Source organism: Crocuta crocuta, unplaced genomic scaffold (genome assembly GCF_008692635.1).
Source record: "Crocuta crocuta isolate KB4526 unplaced genomic scaffold, BGI_CrCroc_1.0 scaffold83, whole genome shotgun sequence".
Classification (NCBI taxonomy): domain Eukaryota; kingdom Metazoa; phylum Chordata; class Mammalia; order Carnivora; family Hyaenidae; genus Crocuta; species Crocuta crocuta.
Window position 1 is genome coordinate 186,131 of NW_027529638.1, and position 25,437 is coordinate 211,567.

General features: G+C 33.8%; 1 protein-coding gene across 1 annotated transcript in view; it reads left to right on the forward strand.

Annotated features, from left to right (window-relative positions):
• Window positions 1-25,437, forward strand: part of LOC144230100 (serine-rich coiled-coil domain-containing protein 1-like) — a 242,893-nt gene that overhangs the window by 73,722 nt on the left and 143,734 nt on the right. Inside the window, exon 2 of the mRNA XM_077762301.1 lies at window positions 848-925. Coding sequence (XP_077618427.1) covers window positions 848-925 — 78 coding nt within the window. The remainder of the gene's footprint in view (window positions 1-847; window positions 926-25,437) is intronic.

Here is a 25,437-nt window from a genome sequence, read left to right on the forward strand (position 1 = left end):
TAGGACTAGAAAAACAAAATTAGCAGCTTCCAATAATTTTCTTTATTCATACATTTTTAAATTATTTTGCTTAGTAGTATATAAGAAAGATTTTTAAATAACAGAGGCTATAATTATGGGGATTAAAAAATTTAATATTTCTTGATTTTGCCTTGTATATTGATGACAGATACAGTTTTCATAATGAATAAAATCTAGATTAATTATTTAAGCCTTGATAAAATAAAAGTGAAAATAATTTGAAAACTAGCATTTAAAAATCAGACTGAAAGACATCAAAATAGCAACAATAATAAATCATCACAGATGTAGTGTAACTTTAAAAAAAGAAAAAGGTATAAATCTAAAGTAAACAAATATAATTTTAAATACTGTCCTGTCACAAAAAATGATCATTGTATTTAATAAAATGCATTTGAAATGTATATTAAGAAGTGATAATAGGCTACTTTTTCAGATAACTCTTTCTAAATAAGGAATGATTCACTATATAACAATAATTCAAATTTTTCTACACCCATATTTGTCTTTTATATGAAGAGGGATTTGATTTTAAAGTAGGAATTACACAAATAACTACCTAAATGTATCTTTTTTTTTAATGTTTATTTTTTTAGTTTGAGAGAGAGCATGTGGTGCTTGAGAGGTCCCATGAGCTGGGGAGGGGCAGAGAGAGAATCCCAAGCCGGTTCCCTCCTTTGTCAGCTCAGAACACAACATGGGGCTGAATCTCAGGCACCAGGGAGATCATGACCTGTGCTGAAATCAAGAGTGGGAGGCTTTAACTGAGTATCCAGATGCCCCATCCAAAATATGTCTTTTTAATTCAATTGTGTTTTCCTTGCAGAGTGCAGATATGAGCCCAGCAAGTAGCACCACTTCACTTCCTGTTAGTCCTCTTACTGAAGAGCCATTGCCTTTCAAGGTAAAAAACAAAACAAAACTTTTGTTATTTTTACTATGATTAAATAATTATTTTACTGTAGTAAAATACTTCATGGTATAAATGATAAGGTGAACTGCTTTAATATGTAATGATCTAATTTCAAATGGTAAAATCTTTGTTTTTGTTTTCTTGTTATTTTGGTTGATAAATGAACAAAAAGGTTTGGAGTAAAAGTTAATACTTTCTAGAATACATTATTTGCCTTGCACGTAAGAAATAGTGTTTTCTTTATAATAGTTTGATGTCACATGAATTAGAGGTTTCAAATCTTTTGTGTATCTTAATTTAAGCAATAAATTTAGAGTGAATTATCTAGCCCTCATTGAGTGGTTAAATTTTCATTAGCCGGTTAAATTTTCATTGATGACTCTAGGTCATAATTGAGTAACTACGCAATCTTTACAAATAATGATCAAAATAGAAAACATAAGTATGGAATCATTCCCCTGACACATTATATTTAAAAAAAAAAAAACATTTAAGTAAATATGTAAATAGGTACTTAAGCAGTATGGTTAGTAGAATTCTTCAATTTGGGAGACTATATGCATCATAAGTAAGACATCATTTTCTTGTTTTGCTGTTTAAGATTTGATTATCTCTTTAAATCAAAGCTTGCAGATCAGCTCTTTTATGTTTGTTTCAGGGATGTTTGAATTTCATCAAAATTATTATAAATAAAGACAATTCTTTTTTTTTTTTTGCTGAGCATTTTATTTTTTATTTTTTTTATTTTATTTATTTATTTATTTTACGAATAGTTTATTGTCAAATTAATTTCCACATAACGCTCAGTGCTCATCCCCACAAGTGTCCTCCTCCATGCCCATCCCCCCCTCCCCCCCACATCCATCAGTCCTCAGTTTTTGTCAGCATTCAAGAGTCTCTCATGGTTTGCCTCTCTCCCTTTCCCCCACCATTTCCGCCCTTCTTCTCCCCCTTGTTCCTCCATCAAGTTCCTCCTAATCCTCCTATACGTGCAAACATATGATATTTGTCCTTCTCTGCCTGACTTATTTCGCTCAGCATAACACCCTCAAGGTCCATCCATGTTGCTACACATGGCCAGATTTCATTGTTTCTCATTGCCATGTAGTATTCCATGGTATAGATAAACCACATCTTCTTGATCCATTCATCTCTTGATGGACACTTAGGCTAATAAAGACAATTCTTAAGATTGTGGCAAAAACACTTGGAAGGTTGTGATGATGCACTTACATGCAATAGTTTCAGTTAAATTTGGTTTAAAGACAGCTAGATGTACATTTTGGGATTTACTATGATTTTCATGATTTTTGGATTTTATCATAAAATTATTATTATTGTGGGGTGTTTTTCTCTCTCATGTGAAAAGTATAACTTATTCAACTTCGTGTTGCTTATACCTAGCACGGTGGCTGGCATTGATTTCCATACAATCAATATTTGCTGTATTGTTAAAATGAAAATAATAGAAAGCTTGACAATAAACTATTTGTACAAAAAAAAGAGGTAAAAAATCTAAAAAAAATAATAGAAAGCTATGAATTTCGTTGTGTTTCTAGTTTTCTAATTTTAGATGCTTTGTATCTTAATGATAGACGATAATAATTGTTAAAAGGTTTTATATCAGAGAATGGTTAAATACTGAATAATATTCTGATTACATTATTTATTGAGAAATCTTTATTATTCTACAACAAAGGAGAAAATACTAACACTTCAAAGTTTAATGTTACTTAATGTTACCATCTTATGGTATATGGGACAAAATTTACAGAAGAATCATATCTTTAACAAGATTTTAATTGAATTCTCAAAGCATTACTAGAAACCATTTTCTCTTTTTAATATATTGATAACGACTATACTCCTTGAAAATTAATGTATTTTTTAATGGAGGGAAAAGAAAAGGTCAGATATATTCCAAAATGTGCTGATACAAAGCTAATATAAATATGGTTATTTTAGTTGGTTTCTATGACTGCTTCTAAGAAATCAATAATATTCCCATGTTAATGTCTGTAAGTGGTTTTATAAGCAATTAAAACTTGTGAGCACTTATAATATATAATATTAACTTTTGGTAGCCAAAGAAGTTATAGTGCCTCTTAATTTACTTCTTTTGTGAAAGGAATATTATATATATTGTTTCATCATATATAAAAATATCACACTAGTATTTAAAAGTATCTAAAATTAGAGTTTGAAATTATGAAAGCTCCTGCATTTGCTTATTCACCACTATTCTCATCATTCCCTATTGTAGTCATGTCTGGCCAAGAAAGCATTTGAATGTTCCCTTCATAGAAAAAGATGTTATGATATATACAATTCTCTACATATACTACAGTAAACTCACAGACTTCCCAGTCACACTCTTGGTGCTGAGATATTTCTAGGATTCCAGGTTTCTATGATTGTGCAGACAACCATTATGGATATATATTTGGAAATAATAGGCAAATGTATAATCTCTATTTTTTTAAATAAAGCATTCAGGGTCACCTACACAAGTGGTCTGTTACTTACCACAACATCATTATTGAAGGACCAAGGTAGGAGTAAGATTTTATCAAATAACCATAGTAGAATCATAAAATTTCAAGATCACTGATCTGAGAGTTTGATTTGCGGAAAAAGGAGAGAGAGAGAAGACTGCTTAACTATAAATACAATGTTTATGTTTCTTTTTATAGAATAACATTGAACCAAGTTGACATTGGTAACTTTGATATGTCCATTCTACTCTATTCTACCTTTTTCCCTCTGCTATTCTTGATTTCTCTCAACCATCTAATTACTTCCAATCTACCCTACCTCCTTTCTTGGCTCGGATAGATATTCCACGCCTAATGCTTTGGAGGTCACCAAATAATACTGTTCTTTCATAAGATGATCCTTTAATTTATTTTGTACATACACAATTATAAGCAGCCTCAGTGCATTTCTGGAACCAACAGTCTTAAAGCTGAAGCTGACTCACTGTTCCTGATCCCTCCATAATAGTACACATCATTATGGGCCATGTTCCTTTTGTCAACCTCACTTATTCCATATTTAAAAATTTATTTGTACTGTAATGAAACATGATCTCTAGATTTTAGTACCTTTTTCTCTAAAAAAAGCAACCTTACTTTGATTTGGTATTATCCTCCCTTGCCCCTCTATTCTTATCCTGTGATAAATTCAACGGACATAAATGAATTCAACTCTATTTTTTTTTTACATTCTGCTTCAAAAGTGCACAAAGGCATTAAAGAATACCCTCCACTCATGAATCTTCAAAATCTAAATATAAGCACAGTTTACTCATTGCCATTCTTGGCCCATTCTCAATGTACTTTTAGAAACAGAATTGAGGAAAATAATTGTCTAAACTGTCTGAAGATTTTTCTTACCTGACACAGACCTTATTTTGAAAAGCATAGAGCCACATTATTGAACCAAAGGTCAGAGAGATGGGAACACAGAATAAATTAATGTCTCAAAAAATTCATCTTGTCATGAAGTGCTTTGATACTAGGAGAAAGAATGATGCTAACTTCATTTGACCTTAGAGCCTGAACTCAGGAGTTAGTAACATGTAGTAATAAACATAGTTCACTGTCACTTATATAAATAGTGTGTAGAAAAAGAAAACAGTAGTCCCAGAAAATACACTTATTAACTATTAACAATTTGGATGAATCGTTCTTTAAATTTGTTTGCTTGTAGTTTCTATAATGATCATTTATGTCTACTTTAAAAACAATATTTATTTTTAAGATATCAGAAAAGGAGAGTTGAGAACACTAGAGACGATCTCAGTCTAGTTAGGAAATTACCAGGGATCAGATCTCTGTTCTGTATGACCTCGAGTCTGTTATGTGTTTTGTTTTGTTTTGTTTTTAAACATTTTTTTAATGTTTTATTTTTGAGAGAGAGACAGAGACAACATGAGCAGGGGAGGGTCAGAGAGAGAGAGAGAGACACAGAATCTGAAACAGGCTTCAGGCTCTGAGCTAGCTGTCAGCACAGAGCCCAACATGGGGCTCAAACCCACAAACCGTGAGATCATGACCTGAGCCAAAGTTGGACATTTAACTGACTGAGCCACCCAGGCATCCCTGTTATGTGGTGTTTTGATTTTCCCATCTACAAAGTGGGAACAACAGCAAATTCTTCTTTATTGCATTTTTATAACATTAAACAAATTAATAAATAGAAAGTGCTTCAAGTAGCACATAGTATGTAGTATATATATTAACGATTATGTTTTGTAGAACAAATATTTCTAAGTATAAGGGAAGAGGTTCTGTATGTTATAAATAACATGAAGCAGAATTATTTCCTCTTAATCCCTTGTACTTTACTTCCAAATGTGAGACTAGTAATGTGCTTTAAACATACATCCTTTACTGAAGAATAGTATTTAATATTCATTTCTAGAATTCATGCTATTTATTTTCTACCCTTGAGTATTCAGATAAGCTCATATATCAGATTCCTTGTATGAAAAATAATTAATGGAAATGCTCATTAATTATGAGGGAGAAGAGGTAAATACAATGAATCTGTCTTAAGGGAAAATTGGTAAATATAATAAAACATTACTTGGAAAAAAGAAATACATAATTAATGGTTCTGCAACCATAAAGACATATGATATCTTTTTATCCAGAATACACCGGCGTGTAATTTTTTTAGTTTCCCAAACCACTGCAGTAGGTAACCTGGTAACTTCCTAAAAGCAAGCTCCATTGTTCAGTCACATTGGTTCCTGGAGGAAAAAAAAAAAAAAAAAAAAAAAACATTGTAAACAAAGTACTGTTGATGTTTTACTCTTTGTCAGTAAACTAAGTAGGCCAGTTTATTTTGTCTGACAACATAATGGAAAAGAGCACAGTTGGAGACTCCAGGAGAGAGGAGTCAGACAGTGGCATGACCTTCCCAACATTATCTGTTGTATATCTTGCATAGTTGGGTGTGTGTGTGTGTGTGTGTGTGTGTATGTGTGTGTGTGTGTTTATTATGGTTGTTTTTCATTAAGTGAATTTAATGGCCTCTCTTATTACTGGAAATTACTTTTTTCATGCTTCAAGAGTAGTCCCAAATGGTATATTCTGCATTTCTGGTAATATTTTTTTTTATTTTGTCATTGATTCAGTCATTCCTTCATTCATTCATCCATCCGTTCATCCATTCATTTGTTAATAAATCAGTTTATTGAGTAGTGCTTGAAAATATTGTAGGCACTGGTGTTTTAACACAGATTACACAGACTAAATTCCTGCTTTTGTGGTATTTGGGTTATGGGTGAGGAGGGATAGGCAATAAAAATATATATAATGTGTCAGATAGGGATGATAAATACTATGATGAAGAATAAAGCAGGGTTTGAAGGATAGAAAGTGACTCTAAAGTATGATACTGTTTCAAAATGGATGTTCAAAGAAGGCGATTCTGATTCGGGAATATTTTTGCAGTGACCATAAGGAAGAAAGGGAGTAAGCCGCTCATCTGTGGGAAGAGGCTTGAGAACAGTGCAAGAGCTATGCGGTGGAACACTAGACTTTTTCAGGATTATTAAGAGCACCATGTGGTTGGAGCAGAGTGAATGAGGGGGCAGGTAATAAGAGATTGGGTCAGAGAGAAACCAGATCATGAAGGGTTCTGTAAGCTACAGTGAAGACTCTAGGTCTTGCTTTACATGAGATGGGAAACCATTATAGTGTTTGGAAAAAAGAATGGCATAGTTAGACTTTATTTTAAAACTATTACTTTGACTTTGGAGATATGGTAAAAGGGCATCAAGGCCCCTGTAGGTGAGAGATGATGGAGGCTTAAAGTGGAGTAAAAGTTGAGAGGGTAATAAGAACTGGTGGGATTTTGGACATATTATAAATGTGAATCTGCAGAATTTTTTTTTAATGGATTATATATGGGATATCAAAAAAGATCAATGTCAAATATTTTTTTCTGATTCTATTTTCTCTTCATTCCCCTACTTTTATTTCTTTTGCTATCTTCCCTATGTTGCAACTAACTGGATATTATAATGTAAAGATTAATAAACTCTTATTTGTTTATTGGTTTGGTTTAATTTTGTTAGTAGCAGTAAGGCAGAAGGACTAAATGAGAGATGGCAAAAAATGTCACTTTTCCTGTGGTTAATATTCTATCTTATAGGGAATACTAATTTCTAGTAATCTTTATTTTTTCTTCCAGATAACTGCATACTGTGCAGGTAAAGCTAGACTTACCTTAAAATTTGAAGTGGATTCTAAGGTCATTAACTATGGGACAGACACATGATTCCTTAGTGCTTAGTAGAACAAATAAGCAGGGAAAAAATTATCCAAAGGACAGCTGATGAATTTTGAATATAAAATCACACATTTGAGGAAGCTGTTTATGATATGGTAATAATTTTAAATACAGTATAGCACCAAATGTTTTCCTAATGGTAATAAAGACCTATTATTAATAAAATGCATATTTTAATCAATTGTTTTCAGCGACTTATAAGTAAAATGATTTATTATTTTTACTTGTTTGTTTACTTATTTATCTTTAATATCTATTTCTGTGTAATAAACCATTCAAAAGCTGACCGCCTAAAACCCAATTTCTTATTGCTGTTTATCTCTGCGTTGACTAAATTTACCTAGACAGTTCTTATTTGAGGTTTTAGTAGTGGGAACAGTAAGTGGATAATGGAGTTATCTGAAGGTTCAAGTGGAGTGGATACCCAAAATGACTCCTTATGGAGTAGCTTGAATTTCCTTGCAGCATTTTCCCACAGTGTTTTAGAGTTGTTACAAGTATTTAGGCTTGTTACACGACAGCTGGCTTCACCCATAGTGAATGTTCTAAGAAGTGGAAGCTGCCAGGCCAATTATGGAAAAAAAAAACAAAGATAAAGCTTTACCTCTACATCTTTCTTTTGGTCAAGCAGTCACATGGTATATCAGTGGTCCCTGAAACTACCACAGCATTCAGATGTTTGTTAGAAGAATTCAGAGAGTTTAGGGGTGCTTGGGTGGCTCAGTTGGTTAAGCATCCGACTTTGGCTCATGTTATGATCTCCTGGCTCTTGGGTTCAAGCCCCGCATCAGGCTGTGTGCTAACAGCTCAGAGCCTGGAGCCTGCTTCAGATTCTGTGTCTTCCTCTCTTTCTGACCCTTCCTCCCTCTCTCTTTCTTTCTCCCTGTCTCTCTCAAAAATAAATAAACATTACAAAGAAAAAAATAGGACTCACAGAGCTCAGTATGTAGTCATAAAGAGCACACATACACTTCTCCCAGCAAAGTATGTTATACTTCTACCCAATAAAGCCCACTAGCAATTTAGCACCCAATGATTCGCATAGGAACTTTGTACTCAGAGCAGAAATTCTAAACTTCTAGAAAAAAATTAGGGGTTAAGCATTAACAATATTGTTTATATAAATTACTTAGGGACAGCGAGCCACCTTTATTACTTTTTACCTACTGAAGCATAATTGACATGCAGTGTTAGTTTCAGGCATACAATGGGCACTCTTATTATTTATGGAAAGTTTGATATGAATATGTGGCACTGGTTACCAGTCAGGTGCTCAGAAACCAACCAGTGGCCAATCTTAAAAGCAAATCTTTCTAAGGATAGCTTATTAGTATGCTGGGGCTGCCATAACAAAATACCATATTTAGGTGGATAGAATAATTTTTAATATATTTTCTCACAGTTCTAAAGGCTAGAATTTTATTTCTTTGTATGTTTGTATTTTAATTCCTGTTAGTAAACATAGTGTGATGTTGTAGTGATCCAACACTGCCATCTATCACCTGGTGCTCATCACAAGTGCAGTCCTTAATAGGCATAACCTATTTAACCCAACTTCCCACCCACGTCTCCTCTGTTAACCATCAGTTATCTCTAATTAAGAGTATGTTTCTTAGTTTGTCTCTCTCTCCCTTTTTCCCCCTCTTGCACATCTGTTTTTTTTCTTAAATTCTACACATCAGTGAAATCATATGGTATTTGTCTTTCTCTGACTGGCTTATTTTGCTTAGCCTTATGCTATCTAGGTCCATCAATGTCATTGCAAATGGCAAGATTTCATACTTTTTATGGCTGAGTAATGTGTGTGTGTGTGTGTGTGTGTGTGTGTGCATGTGTTGATACCACTTCTTTATTCATTCATCAGCCGTTGGACACTTAAGCTGCTTGCATATCTTGGATATTGTAAATAAAGCTGCTATAATCATAGGGGTGCATGGTTCCCTTTGAATTAGTGTTTTGTATTCTTTGGGCAAATATCCAATAATGTGATTGCTGGATCACAAGGTCATTCTGTTTTTCACTTCTTGAGGAGCCTCCATACTGTTTTCCACAGTGGCTGCACCGGTTTGCACTCCTACCAACAGTGCAAGAGGGTTCCTTTTTCTCTCATCCTCATCTGTTGGTTCCTGTGTTGTTGATTTTAGCTGTTCTGACAGGTGTGAGAAAATATTCATTGTAGTTTAGATTTGCATTTCCTTCATGTTAAATGATGATGAACATCTTTACCTGTGTCTCTTGGCCATCTATGTGTCTTCTCTGGAGAAATGTCTGTTCATGTCTTTTGCCCATTTGTTTATTAGGAGTATTTGGTTTTTTTGGGTGTTGTTGAAGGCTGGATTTTACGGTCAAGGTGCTGGTAGGATTTTTTTAGATGAGGCTCTCTCCTTGGTTTGCAGATGGCCTTCTCTCATTATGTTTTCACATGGCCTTTTCTCTGTAGATGTACTCCCCTGGTGTCTCTCTTATAGTGACACCAGCCATATTGAATTAGGTCTCATCCAAATGACCTCATTTCAACTTAATCATCTCTGTAAAGACCTAATCTCCAAATATGGTTATATCCTGAGGTACTGGAAATGGGAGGTTCAACCTATGAATTTTGGGAAGACACAATTCATCCCAGAACAGATAAACATACTAAAGACTCCTATATTATAACTCTTTTCTGCACACAGTGCCAATCTTGACTTAAGTGAAGGGAAAATAAACTGTATCTCTTGATGTAGAATGACAAAAATGTGTAGCAATTTTAATCAACTACACTGAATAAAAATGATGTGTGACAGTCTTTTACGTATCGGTTTTCAGCTCTATTAAATTTTCAGTCAAATGTAAGGAGTTTAGGATTGAGGGAATGTAGGAGGAAATAAGAGATTTCCTTAAATGTTTTTATATATTCATCAGTGTACTTATTTGAATACATTTTCCAATGCTATTTTAATTTCCTTTATTTTTTTGCTATTTTAATTTTTATTAAATTTGGGAACTTTACTTAATTGTCAACATATTTGAATAATTCAACATATTTGAATTAACTTAGAGTCCTTAAAATATTATGGTTGAGAATATCAAACAATTATGGCTTTAAAGAAATAATTACTGAATTCCTGACTATAAATACTGACAGTAAAGTTTAAATTGAAATGACAACTACCAAAAAAACTCTCTACATTATATGATATAAATATACTATACACGTATTATTTTGTGTTAACTTCTTTTCCTTCAAGTTCTTTCCAGATAAATTCTAAATGACTATTATTTGACTTTTGAAGACCATGTTACTAATACATGATGAATGCTCTAATAGTACGAAAAATGGTAATTTTATATTCTGATAAATAAAATTATTTTTACATAAGTTAAAGCCAAAACAAATTTGTCTAATTTAAATGTGTTAAAAGATACACATTATCTCTCAGACATACTAAACCTCAGGGAAAAAGATTTTAATGGAAAAAATAAGCAAATACTTTTATTTTGCATACTAGCTTCATATTGCTGTCCAAGTCTTCTCACACACTGTCCAGATGATTTCAGGAAGAAGTATACAAGATACAGAACTTGTGAACAGTAATACTTGCTAAAATTTGTGGCATAACTCCCACACCATCTCCAGCTCACACATCCGTTTTATTTCTTTAAATTAAATCTCACTGAGTTTCTTTACTTTTGCATAAGTTGGTGCCTTAGATTTTTTTTGAATTCTTCAAGTGTTACCAATATAAGACTTTTTGTTGTTGTTAATCCCTTCTTTCAGAACATTGGGCCATACTCTGCTGACTCCAGTCAAAGAATCTCTTTCATATACTTAGTGGACAAGATTTACTGAGCATCTGTAAAAGGTGATCTTGGAAAATTGAATTCAGTTATCCACTTTTTATACCATTAAGTTAAACAGAATCTCAGAAAACTACAAGATATATAAATTTGGATTTTATTTCATATAACTTGCAAGACTACGGATTTTTATAGGAAAAAGACTGAATTTAGAGTATAGGTATAGAACATGAAGGTATAGAATTCAGGTACAGAACATGGGAAGATATTTTTGGATTCATTTGCACATTAAAAAAAACAAGATGTTGAACAACTCTGAGAAAATCCTAAAGCCAATAAAAGCCTTGAAAGTTTCAAAAATAAAATCAACCTTCTATTTTTTGAAACAAAATAAATTTTAAGAAGCTGAGTTGGGACACCTGGGTAGCTCAGTCAGTTAAACCTTGGACTTCAGCTCAGGTCATCATGCAGCTCATGAGTTCAAGCCCAGGTTGGGCTCTGTGCTGACAGCTCAGAGCCTAGAGCCTGCTTTGGATTCTGGGTCTCCCTCTCTAACTGTCCTCCCCTGCTTGTGCTGTCTCTCTCTCTCTGGCTCGCTTTCTCTCTCTCTCTCTCTCTCTCTCTCAAAAATAAATACTGGGAGAGAAAAAAGCTGAGTCATTATGACTTCAATTTTGGTTTGGGAATCCACCTGAGAGAGGATTGGCATCACTGAAACATTTGTTCTACTTGCCAACAAGATGCCAGGACAGTTTTATTTAGAAACAGTTGAAGTCAACATGTGGATGGTGCTGTGTTCTTCAGCACCTGTTGGTCCTTAATGTAAGATAATAGCAGAGCTGGCAGTCATTGCTGCACACTAGCATTAAAACAATCTCTTTTTACATCTAATGCAGGTACTAGATTTGGAATTGGCTTAACACACTGTATTTAAGATAATGACATAGTATCAATGATAATTTAAGCAACTGATTTCATGTATAGCACATGCAGCCTTTATTTCTTACTCCAAGTATTACTGTTTCCTATACAGTCTGGATCATAAACACTCATATTTGTTGTTTTTATATATAATCTCTGGCATTACTTCATAGTTTACCTGTAAGTGTGAAGTACACTGTCACACATTTTTCTTTAAAGAGTTAGCAGTCAAGATGAAATTCAAAGACTGTGATCCATTATTAACATGCCCATTTGAGATGGACCATGAATATGAGAAGACTCAACATTAGTTTAGTTTATCTAGGAATTACTTTCATGTCCTCTATCTTGGAATTGTCTACTTATTTAACAAACAAATTTTAGAAATTGAATCATATCAATGGGCAATTGCAATTGTAAAGTGTACATGTAATTAAGCATAATGAATTCTACCATACATCAAATAATTTAGAAATGGTTGCATTGTCTTTGGTAAAAACATGAAATTAGAGGATATTAGACTTAAAAAATATTTTTTTAGACGTTGGTCATCCATTGTTTTAATCATACTATATAGAGGTATTAAGTAGCCATGTTGAAGATGCAATAAAATGAGTAAAATGAGCAAAAATTCTGTTTTGAAGTTTTTATATCATTCATGGAGCATTGCTTCAGTATAATTTTCATATTACATATAAATAATTTTTAATCAATTATATATAGTAATTTTTCAGGAAAAATATTGGTAACACAAATTTAATGTTGGATAATTGTGAAAAATCAGAAAATTATGTTTACTCTTGCTATGGTAAAAATATTTTTAATAGCATAGAGAAATTTCTGAACATCACTTTAAAATGCATTCCATAGAGAAATAGAAAAGGTGCAATGTGTTTGCATAGAAAATTACATTTATCATTTTGGATAGTGGTTGATTCATAGCACAGAAAACTGGAAGTTAAACAATTGCCAGATGGATATATTAGAATCTAGTCAACAGCTTAATGGCAATAATTGTGAAGATAGATGCAATTTGAATATTCTGAGTACTGTTGATGTCAGATTTTCCGCTAAGAAAATAGCCTGCTTTGTTTTAACTTCCTGTATTATCAGCAGTCACCTTTTTTTTTCAATAGTTATTGTCAAGTTGATTTCCATATAAAGCCCAGTGCTCATCCCCACAAGAGCTCTCCTCCATACCCATCACTCCTCTTCCCCTTCCCCCCAACCCATCTGCCCTCAGTTTGTTGTTGGCATTCAAGAGTCTCTCATGGTTTGCCTCCCTCCCTCTCCCCAAATATTTTTCCCCTTCTTCTCACCCATGCTCCTCCATTAAGTTCCTCCTAATCCTTCCATATGTGCAAACATTATGGTATTTGTCCTTCTCTGCCTGACTTAACATCATATATCTATACTAGACATGTCCTTTTTCTCTGGTAATCTGTTTTACTCAAGTGAATCTGATAGGAAATCTTTATGTCAGGAGTTGTGACAAACATTTATGAAGTTGGCTAAACCTGTTATATTAGAATATTATTGTACATATTTCTTATTAAAACTAAAGGTTAATTAAAGTAGTTAAGTCCTGCTTAACAAGAAAGAATTTGGCATCCTTATTTGAGCCTGAAAGTTTTTAAAAAGCTGAGCAGCATTGTCAAAGCATAATTAAGAATAGCTCACTTTTCTCCCTTAAGTGTCTTTGCAAAGCTATATATAGAACCTTTGGCAACAGAGCCAAGTGGAGAAATGAAGCCATGCCAGTTGCCACATCATGATAAAGAGAGATTGGTCATACTTTCTGGTAATCAACCCACAGAATAAAGCTGACAGCGGTCTATCCTCTTATTAACATTATCCATTTCTCTCCTTTTCTTTCTTGCTCTTCATTATGGGCCTGTGTCACTTGTTGATATTATCTGTCACTATTTTTGTTATCTATCACTATATTTTTTTACATTTTTTGAATGTGGTGTGTCATTTAGAACTATTAACTACCATTTATTGAGATCCTGCTATGTGTAAAAGCTGATGCAAAGGTCTTGGGGCATAAATATTTTATTCTAACTGGAAAAAACTACAGAAAATCACAGTGCTGTATGTATGGGGACATGACTTGGGAAAGTGCAAATTATTTCACAAGTGTAAAGGTGGAGTTGAGAATAGGGAAATGTCATGTGATCTGAGCCAAGAGTGAAGTAAGAGCTAAGATTCCAAGTTAGTCCATGAGGGTCTAGAAATTGTAAATATTCATTGGTGTGTTTCCCATGTGGTAAGGACAAACTTGTTTGATATGATTACTTCAGTGGGCATTGAGGTACAGGAAGTAAGCAAGAGTTGTATCTTGATCTGATTTTGCTGCTAAAACAAAACCATCATAAACTGGGAAACTTGCGAACAACAGAAATTTAATTCTCACAGTTCTGGAAATTCAAAAATTCAAGAGCAGAGCACTAGTAGATTTAATGTCTGATGAGGGCCCACTTCCTAGACAGCCATCTTTTTGTCTTTTCACTATAACCTCACATGGTAGAAGGGGCAAGGGAGCTCTCTGGGAAATCTTTTATCAGGGCATACTTTGCATTCATTAGGACTCTGGCCTTGTGACTTAATCACCTCCCAAACATCCCCCCCCCACCTTCTAATACTATCATGTTGGTGTGTTAGGATTTTAACATATGAAGTTTGGAGGGATACAAATATCAGACCATTGCAAATTGAGTAGACAGTAAAATGTAAAATGAAGAAATGTTTATGTTTTCTGAGCTGGATTTCCACAGAATGGTTTCTGAACTTTATTTGAAATTGGCCCATTCCTAGAATATCAAATGGTACTAATCAAGTATAAATTATAAGAAATATACATTCATATCATCCAATAACACTGATTGCCTACATCTATACATGCCCCCAAATAAGCGAAAATTGTTATACTCATATTGAAATAATAGAATTTATAGGAGATTGAGACTATCATAAATATATATCAAACCATTCATTAATTTATATTTATCTAATCATATATTAAAAAGTCGTAGTTAATATATTGGTTTCATATTGCTGCTATAACAAATTACCACAAACTTTAAAAAATTCGCATTGGGTATGTTATAGTTTTGGAAGTCAGAAATCAAAACTAGGTCTACCTGAACTGAAATCAAAGTGTTCTCAGAGAGCTGAGTTCTTTCCAGATGCTCCAAGTCCTACTGCATTTAGTTCCTCTTTTGAGATTCTAGAAGTTTGCCTCCATTCCTTGGCTCATTCCTCATCCCTTCCTTCCATCTTAAAAACTAACAGTGGGCTATCAAATCTTTCTCACACTGCATCACTCTAATTTATTTACCATCTTTCCAAATAGAAGAAAATGTTTATACGTGTAGGTATCATATATATATTCTTTATATTCCCCATTTCAACGCCAAGTATAGAACCAGCTAGAAATTTTAGATATCAACTCATTTTTCCAGATTGGAAATCTTATGTGCTGTCTACATCTTTAGAGTATTAATCCTTGATAAACACTGAGGTTATTTATTGTCTTGTTTACAAAGAAATTGAAGTTTAGAGCAGTTAAGAACTGAACTAGAGGACACTGTTGATAAATAGCTCAGCTGGGACTCTAATTCAGTTTTGTTTTATTTCATTAATTCTAAAGACTGCTTTTAACTACTACAGAAAGTCTACAGTGTTTTTATTTTAAGCATGATTCTGATCGTTCATTGGTTTTATATAACTGGAGAGGGATAACAATAGAAATGGAGTAGAAATACAGAAAAGAGGAGGGAAAAGGAAAGAGAAGTGAAGATGGAAAGGGAACGGAAGGAAAGGAAAGGGAATAGAAGAGAAGATAATGGGAAGGGAAGGGAAGGGAAATAAGAAAACATTCAAGAAAACATCCCTCAATTCTTAGGTTGGTCATCCTTTGAGATCATAATTCCACCAAGATTATATATTTCTCATTTCATTTAGCATAATGCTCTTGGGGTCCACCCATGTTATCACAAATATAAAGATTTCATTCTTTTTTATGGGTGAATACTTCATTGTGTGTGCGTGTATATTTGTGTGTGTGTGTGTGTGTGTGTTTGTGTGTATATGTGTGAAATCTTATTTATTCATTAACCCATTGATGGACTTAGGTTGTTTCCATATCTTGGCTATTATAAATAGTGCTGCAATGAACACAGGGGATACAAATATATTTTTGAAAGCATATTTTGGGAAGTAAGTGCCCAGAAGTATAATTGCTGGATGATGTGGTAGCTCTGTTATTAATTTTGTTAAGGAATCTCTGTACTGTTTTCCACGGTGGCTTTACCAGTTTACATCCGCAGCAACAGTACACAAGGGCTCCCTATTCTCTACATCCTCAACAACACTTGTTATTTTTTTTTCTTTTTGATAATAGTCATTCTGTGAGGTGTAAGGTGATACCTCATTCTGATTTTGAGCTGTGTTTCCCTGATGATTAATGATACTGTCTTTTCACATACCTGTTGGTTAGTCTTCTTTGGAAAAACACCTATCCCTTTTAATCTATTTGTTTTCAGTAAGGTGCTGCCTTCCATAATTGTGCCTGATTTTACTTTGATTCGTCTCATTTTCTTTCAGAAGAAAATAAACTTGTAGCTTTTGCTAGGGATAGGAGAAGTTGCTTGGCTGCATGGAATACTTTCACCCGGTCCTCTGGTTGTCAGGTGCCTCTTCTTTTCCACTCTAACAGTTAAATAGCTTTTCTGTGGTTCCACAATAACAGGAGGTTTGCTTCGGGGTGGAGATGTGCACTGCTGGCCCAGGTTTCAGATTTCTTGTGTCCATCTTCTTTCATGTTTCCTTTTCCTGTTGCTGTTTACTCTCGAGGCATTTAGATTTTACAATGGACTTCTTATCTTAAAATGTACTTTTTTCCCTACTGTCTGCTTAAAATATATACATAGAATTATCTAATTTAGTTATACATATTTATTAATGTAGAGCTTTTATGTACATTTTTAAAGAAGTTAAAGTCTGTTTTAAACCAAACTAAGTATTACACACATGGTTATAAAATGTAACAAATGATAAAAACTTGATTTTATGTGAATATCGGTAAAGGGTAAGAGCCAATATTTACTTACGACCAAATGTCAGTTAACATGATGAATTTTGTTTTAACTTTCTTCCTTCTTTGTTCATTAATGCTTAAGGATAGAGCCAGTTTTTAAAAATTTGAAATTGTCTATGAAATAAGTCTTATAAGGCAATCTATTAGAAAGAATCAGAACCTCATGAATAGTCATTTCTATATAATGGTAAATATTTTGGAACTAACTGGTTTTAACACTACTGAATTTAGTCCATGCAAAGATTTGATGAAAGCTTCAATGAAGTTCTAAAAAAATTGGTACAGAAATTCAGACAAATATATAGAAAGATTCATATGTTGTTCGAATTGTCTCTAAGAGATGAATATAAAGTACACGTACAGAGTGAGACACATTTCGATAAGCCACATGGTATAATATCATTACTTTGCAACCTTATAATTTAGTTTTAAAGCTTTAGTGACGAATAGAGAATGAGATTTATTAATGTACACAAAATTCTGTTTTCCAGTGTGTTCATGTTGTATAATTAGGTTATTAGCTACATAATTTAATACACTTTTATGTGGTAAAAGCAGTTTAACTGTTAACAGCTGCCTTTAAAACAGCTTTACACTTACTTAGATTTAAATTACCTGTTGACTTGAGTAAGCAATTATAATTTTATACTAACACTATGTAACATATGGTGTTTACATTCTTCTCAAGAACTCCTTGAGGTGAAAAAATATAGAAACATTAATATAAATAGTGATTTAAGGAACCAATGAAAAATATGTACAAGATTAATGGTAGTTAGTAGGATATTAAATAGTTGTTAAAGTATTTGAATTTGTCTTATTGGATTATTGACTCATGAGATTGTATTTTCAATTTTTTGCTAGGTGTTGGCATTTTTACATAATATATTCATTTAGAGTGATCTGTTTTTTAAATTGAGGTTTTATATATATATTTTTATTATTGAATTCATTGTTGAATTCGTTTTAAGCCATGGTTCCCTCTTTCTGAGGTACAAAGCATTATTTTATGTCTATATTTACATTTTAGACTTCAACATTTACAAGGCAGTAACCTAGTATTTTTTTTAATTAAAAAGTATAAGACATAAAATTTAAGACCACAATAAAAGTTATTAACATAATCAAAATCCTTGTATATTTAGGTATGATTTTAAAATGGGGTATGCTCAAATGTTTGCTTAGAAGTTATCAGTTTAGAATGTTGCTCTGCTAAACCACAAAGTCTCTTTAAACTCATGGTTTATCTAAAAGGTAATTATAGTACAGGATTTAATTTTGTGAGTTCTTCTAATGGGCTAGACAGATTTTAATATGTTTACATATATTTTTCTCAGGAAAAACTCCATAAATTAGGCTGGGCATTTTGAATCCCATTTTTGCTTAGAAACTGAGTCTAGAGCCTTTAATATTTCTAATACATCTCTGACAAATGGCAGAGCCAAACTGATTTCAAAACCTATGCTTGAAGCTACTATGCTATTTTCAATATTGTACCTTGACTATATGCAGTTGTCTATCACCTGTGTTAATTGGTTGAAGACGGGGACTAGAACAGAGTACCTTTTATGAACACTTAAAGGTTATTTTGATAGGTAATTCAGTATCAGAGAAGAGCTTATTATCATAATTTTTATTAACATAAACTATGATAAATATTTTTAAATAAATCTAGGCAGCCTATATTTCTTTCTCAATTGCAGTTAATACCTCTGTTTCTGTAGAATAATTTGTCACTCATTTTACCTTGGGATTTAAGGAAACTATTACTTCTGAATTCATAAGAAAGGAGACTGTTTTCTCTCTAACCTTATCTAGATTGCTTTTAGGGGTTTAGATAAATATGGGCCTAAAGTAATATGTTAGTCTACATCCAGATCAGCATAAGTAACACTTACCTTTTTTTTTTTTTTAAGAATATTCTTATTTCTAGTGAGTCATTTTTCAGATATTAGGGGGAGTTTTAATCCTAGGAGGTGAAAGTTTTGGATATTGATCTTAAATGATATTAACTGTTATGTAAAGATGTAAATACTATGTTGTCTTAAGTCTCAGTCCTCTCCCACTGCTGACTTTCTTTGCTCTAGACACTCACTACCAGATTGATCTCATACCATCTATGACCTGATGCATGCAAAGTTTTTGTTGTTGTTGTTGATTTTACTTTTAACCCAATCCCAGACTTCTCTGAGTTACAAACTCTTAGATACAAATGCCTGCTCAGTATCTCTATTTGCATATCTACCAGGAATCACCCAATAGATAAAAGCATAAAAACTTTTTATTCTTAGCCTATTTTATCCATGTCACTGTCCTAAATCTATCCTATCTGAGTCTCCATATCTCCTTCACAATTTCAATAAATAGTACTCCTTCATCCTGCCAAAGCAGGTGGGAGGTAGTGAGGAAAGGAAAGAAAGAAAGAATAGAATTTCATTCTTGATTCTTCTCATTCCTTCCCACACTCATTCCATCCTTAGCAAGTTAGCTCTGCCTTGAAAATATAGAAGTATATCCCAAGTCTGTCTACTTCTCCCATTTACGGTACCATCACCATCATCATCTCTCACCTAAGCTATTGCAACTATTTCTTACTCATCTTCCTGTTTCCATTCTTGTCTCACCTATAATCCATTTTCCACATAGAAACCAGAATTTTCCTTATAAAAGATAAATTAGATTGTGTCACTCCTCTGCTTAAAATGCTCCAGTGGTATCCCATCAAACACAAGGTTAAAGTGAAACTACTTGCGAAGGCCTGTGAGCCTTATGTGTTCTAGCCCATGATAAATCTCCAATCTCATCTCTGATTTCTCTTGCACATCATTTCTAGATTTAGCCATGCTGACCATGTTGTTTCTCAAACATATAAAGTTCTATCTCCTTTCTCAGAACACATGTACCAACTTTATCTTTTGTTCCCGTCTTTCATTCTCTAGATTACCATGTGGCTCATTCTGTCATTGAATTTAAGAATATGTAAAAAAGCTTTCATATCCCAGCTCCTTTCTTACTTTGTTTTTCTTCATGGCATTTATTATTTTTTATAACACAAAACCTTTGTCATCTGGCATGGCATTTTATATGTGTATTTAAAATCAGTTTTGCTCAGTGAAATAGAAGCTCAGCATGGACAGAGACCTATTCCCCATTGTTTCCTCAGTTCATGTAACAATGAATATCACAGAATACCTATTTATTAAATATTTGTTAAATGAAAAAGGTATTGTTATTTCAGATGACATTTTATTTTCATCCATATGTTTATGTGTGTATGACATGCTAATATACTTAAATGTATCTGTGTGTATATGTATAGTATGCAGAGGAGGGCTTATTATCATTGTTTATATTAACACAAATCATGATAAATGACTCTCTTTGATATTGAATCAGCTAACCAAAACATCAATAAATTTACTCTAGTCCTTGTCTTCCATCCAATTAATACATGTGACCTAGAATTAGCCAAACAATTGTGTATAATTCAAGATGCAACCTGTAGTCCAGAGAAAGAAAGAAAAGGAAAGAAAGAAAGAAAGAAAGAAAGAAAGAAAGAAAGAAAGAAAGAAAGAAAGAAAAAGAAAGAAAGAAAAGAAAAGAAAAGAAAAAAGAAAATACTAGAAAAAAAGGAAAAAAGAAAGAAAAACAAAGAAAGAGAGTTTAGTGCTTTAATCTGATGTAACCCATTTGGTGAGGTTATTTAACATTGTTGTGCTTCTTTCCCTTGATTANAAGTGAAGTAAAGAGAAAGAAAAAAAAAGAAAGAAAGAAAGAAAGAAAGAAAGAAAGAAAGAAAGAAAGAAAGAAAGAAAGAAAAAGAAAGAAAGAAAAGAAAAGAAAAGAAAAAAGAAAATACTAGAAAAAAAGGAAAAAAGAAAGAAAAACAAAGAAAGAGAGTTTAGTGCTTTAATCTGATGTAACCCATTTGGTGAGGTTATTTAACATTGTTGTGCTTCTTTCCCTTGATTACATCTAATCTTTTCCTGACTTTAAATTTTGGTACCATTTTTGGTACTTTGTTTTAGTTAGAAATTGTGTTCAGCTGTAAAAACAAACAAAAACCAGAAAACAGAAAACAGTTGATGTGGTTTTGGAATCATGGTGGGAGTCCAGAGCTGATGGCAGAGAAAGAATCCTTAAGATCTCTTTGGTGCAAAAAGATGGTTTTATTAAAGCATGGAGACAGGACTCGTGGGCAGGAAGAGTTGCACTGGAGTTGTGAAGAGTCACTGATTATATAGTATGGAGTTGGGGTGGGGGGAGAGTGGTAAGGAAAAAGGGAAAAAGGACCTTCATATGCTAAAGAAGACTCTTGAGATAATGGAGTAAGGAGGCCCTGTTATTTTTGAGCTAGTTATTTTTCCCTCTAGCAAAGTATTAACATTAAGAATGTAGGGAGTTCCTGGAGGAATGTTCTACTCTTATTTGCCTAAAGTATTTGTCAATAGGTTGCAGATTATAAAGAAATTTTATGCTATTTACATTTTCTTCTTACCTTTGTTCCCCACATCACTGTGAAGGAGAGGATGATGTTAGGGCTCCAAGAAACTGAGTCCATGGGTTTCTGGAAGTTAGGCTATTGATAAGATTGTCTTTTTCTTGTAATTTACTAAAACATTTGTAAACTGATGTTGACTTATGTCCTGCATGACTATGACCTCTGTCAGTTAATCATTTGTTCTTTCCCTCTCCTTTGTTCTTGGGCAGCCATAAGTGCCTGAGGAATGTCACACATATCTCACCCTGGAGTGGGGGATGGGGTAATTATTAGTTTGTTCTTTGGCCTCAGCTTGCCTTTAGCTCCCTCATCATAGTGATTTAAATATTCTGTTGTTTTAATTCTTACGCATAAAACCAGTCTGGAGGTAGCAGCACAGAGTGGGTGATAGAACTGCTTCTAGAAGTTGTGTGGGGCCCTAACTCCTATTATATCATTCCGTTCTGTTTTTTTTTATCTCCAGCTACTGTATTAAAGGCTACTTTATAGTCTAGTGGAGTTCATTTCTTCACAACAGTGTTTTAGATAGTAGTAGGAGAAAAGAGACATTCTTGCTAATTGAGTTGGCTTGATAATGAGGAGCCACTGTGGAGATACCACATATTACTTCTGTTTATGTCATTGGCCAACCTCACTGAAAAGAAAGCTGGAAAAATGTAATCTTTTAATTAGAAATGTTGCCAGCGCCGGTTTGCATTGTGTGAATGGAGGTCTCGGTCCTCAGATTCCCTGGGAGAAGATTTATGTGAGAATTCACACTGGAATAAGACAGCCAGAAGGAAAGTAGCAAGCACAAAGCCGTTTATCAAAGCAAAAGTACAATCTCAAGGTGGGAGAGTAGTCCAGGTAAACTGGCCATATGTGGTTTGGGGATCGGATATTTGTTGCCTCTGTGGGCTGGGAAGACCTGTGAGTACAGTGGGGTGGTCTCTCATGGAGGCTGCCTCCAGTCATTTGCGAAACTCCTCCCACAGGTTCAAAAGGGGAGTTTTTGACCTTCCAAGTTTTGTACCTGAACTGTCATGGCAGCCTTCCTCCATGAAGGGGGATATAACCCCAATGAAAATGTATTATAATGAGTCTAGGGGTTTCCTGGGGCAGAGGTGGAAGAGGAGAGCTGTGTGCTCTGCATCTGTGGCTCTTGGTCTGTTAGCCCTAAGGTCTTGGAAGCCACAAGGTATGGATGTTGCGCCCCCAGTCTTTTAATGTGTAACCTATATATCACAATCCTTTGCTTCAGCTCTGTCCCTGTCATTTCTTCCTCAAGGACTTGGAACACTGCCTCTCGGGCATTCGTTCCACAGCTCCTATCTAGCTTCTACCTGACACAAACACTGCTATCCCAAATAACATCCAGTGTGTCTTCCTGGGTAGAAGAGGAATTGGAGGGGCACCTGGGTGGCTCAGTCAATTGAGCATCCAACATCAGCTCAGGTCATGATCTCATGGTTTGTGAGTTGGAGCCCTGCATTGGGCTCTGTGCTGACAGTTCAGAGCCTGGAGCCTGCTCTGGATGCTGTGTTTTCCTCTCTCTCTGCTCCTTCCCTACTCTCGCTCTGTCTCTCACTCTCAAAAATAAATAAACACTAAATTTTTTTTTTTCAAAAATAAGAGGAATTGGATACTGGTGGACAAATAGCAGTCTATTTCAAACATATCTCTGAGATTTTTGTAGAACACATTCTACTGTTAGTATCGTTATTGGCATATGTTTATTTTTCCATATCTCCCTTATATATCCCACCCCCATATGTTGCATTGTTGTGTTCTTTCTGTAATTTGCCATCTCATCTCACAGTGTATTTTGCACAATACTTAGTCAGGAAATACTTGTTAAATTTAGATTCAAATAACCCAAACCTATTAGCTTGATTTCATTAGCACCTTATTCTGGCGGATACTGAAAAGCTGGAGAAGCTTTGTCTTTCATGTTGTTAGCACTTCTACAGATATCTTAAAAGCAAGAAAAATGAATACATTCTGTTTACTACTAGATTCTCATATAAATAGCCAATTTGCCTACTTAAATATGAAAGAAAACAACAACTGAGCTGTCAACAGACTTGGAAAGAGAAGTATAAGCAATGCAAACACCATTAACTGTGATTTGTTTGAAATAAACAAAAACTTGAACCTCCTAAAGTAATTTGTGAATAAAAGAGCTCTTAATTACCCTAATGAACGTAAACAGGGAAGAAATATCCAACGGTATTTGTTTGTGGGCTAAATTAATGCAGTATGGAACTTACATTTTTAAAATGTATTTCCCATTTTATTCAGAATATATTTTTATTTTACTTACAATCAAACTTTTAAAATAAAGAAGATAACATTTAATATGAAATTGCTTACCTTCTTTTTAATGCCAAATACCATCTCCATGGTTTGTATAACTTTGTAGTAAGGTCATTAACATGACATTTGTCTCTATATTCAACTTCATAGAAGCACAAGCAATTTATGAAGATTTTTCAGGGATGATTCTTGAAGAATATCAAAATAATCAACTTAGAGGGGTGCCTGAGTGGCTCAGTTGGTTAAGAGGCTGACTTTGGCTCAGGTCATGATCTCACAGTTCGTGACTTCAGTCCCCGCATCGGGCTCTGTGCTGACAGAGCTTGCTTCTGATTCTGTGTCTCCTACTTTCTCTGAACCTCTCCTGCTGACACTCTGTCTCTCTGTCTCTCAAAAATAAATAAACATTAAAAAAGTTTAAGAAAATAAAAAGCAAAATAATCAACTTAGAGGTTTGTTTCTTTTAACTTAATCAAAGTTAGCTAATATGGTATTTTTCACCGTCTAGCAATCCAGAGATATGTTTTATGATATAATATATTATTATCCAGTTATCACTGACAGCTTTATGTCATATGCAAAATAGCCTCTATTTTAAAATTAGAGGTTCTTATGATACACACACACACATGAATTTTCTTTTTTTTTTATGTTTTATTTATTTCCGAGAGAGAGAGAAAGAGAGAGAGAGAGAGAGAGACAGTGTGAGCAGGGGAGGGTCAGAGAGAGAGGGAGATACAGAATCTGAAACAGGCTCCAGGCTCTGAGCTAGCTGTCAGCACAGAGCCCGATGCGGGGCTCGAACCCACGAACTGTGAGATCATGACCTGAGCTGAAGTTGGGCGCTTAACTGACTGAGCCACCCAGGCACCCCCACATGAATTTTCTTACATTTTATAATTGAAAGGGTGAAAATTATGTTCCCAGTTCTCATATCAAATTTTGATCTGGTAAAGGACAAGAACTATGTATATATGTCTTTCTATGATATTGAATTATCTAACCAGAACATCCTGTGAGCAACACAAATGTCCTTTGATAGCAGAATGGATAAAGAAAAGATTATACATACCTACACACACACTGTAATATATATGTAACATATAATAAACATATATGTAAAATATACATACAGAGAACTGAATGTTAGCCATAAAAAAGAATGTGAGTTTGCCCTTTCCACAAGATGGAGCTAGAGTGTATTATGCTAAGTGAAGTATATCAGAAAAAGACAAGTATGATTTCATGTATATGTGGAACCTAGAAAACAAAAGAACAAATAAGCAAACATACTTAAATACAGAGAATAAACTCATGGTTGCCAGAGAAAAGATGGGGGTGGTGGATGAAATAGATAAAAGGGATTAAGAGATACAAACTTCCAGTTATAAAATAAGTAAGTCACAGAGATGAAAAGTACAGCATATGGAATACAGCCACTAAGACTGAAATAATATTGTATATGGTGACAGATGTTGATTATTGTGGTAAGTATGGAGTAATGTATAGGACCGTAGAATCTCTGTTGTACAGCTGATATTAATATAACATTGTATGTCGAGTATACTTCAGTAAAAAAAAAAAAAAAAAAAATGAAGGCAA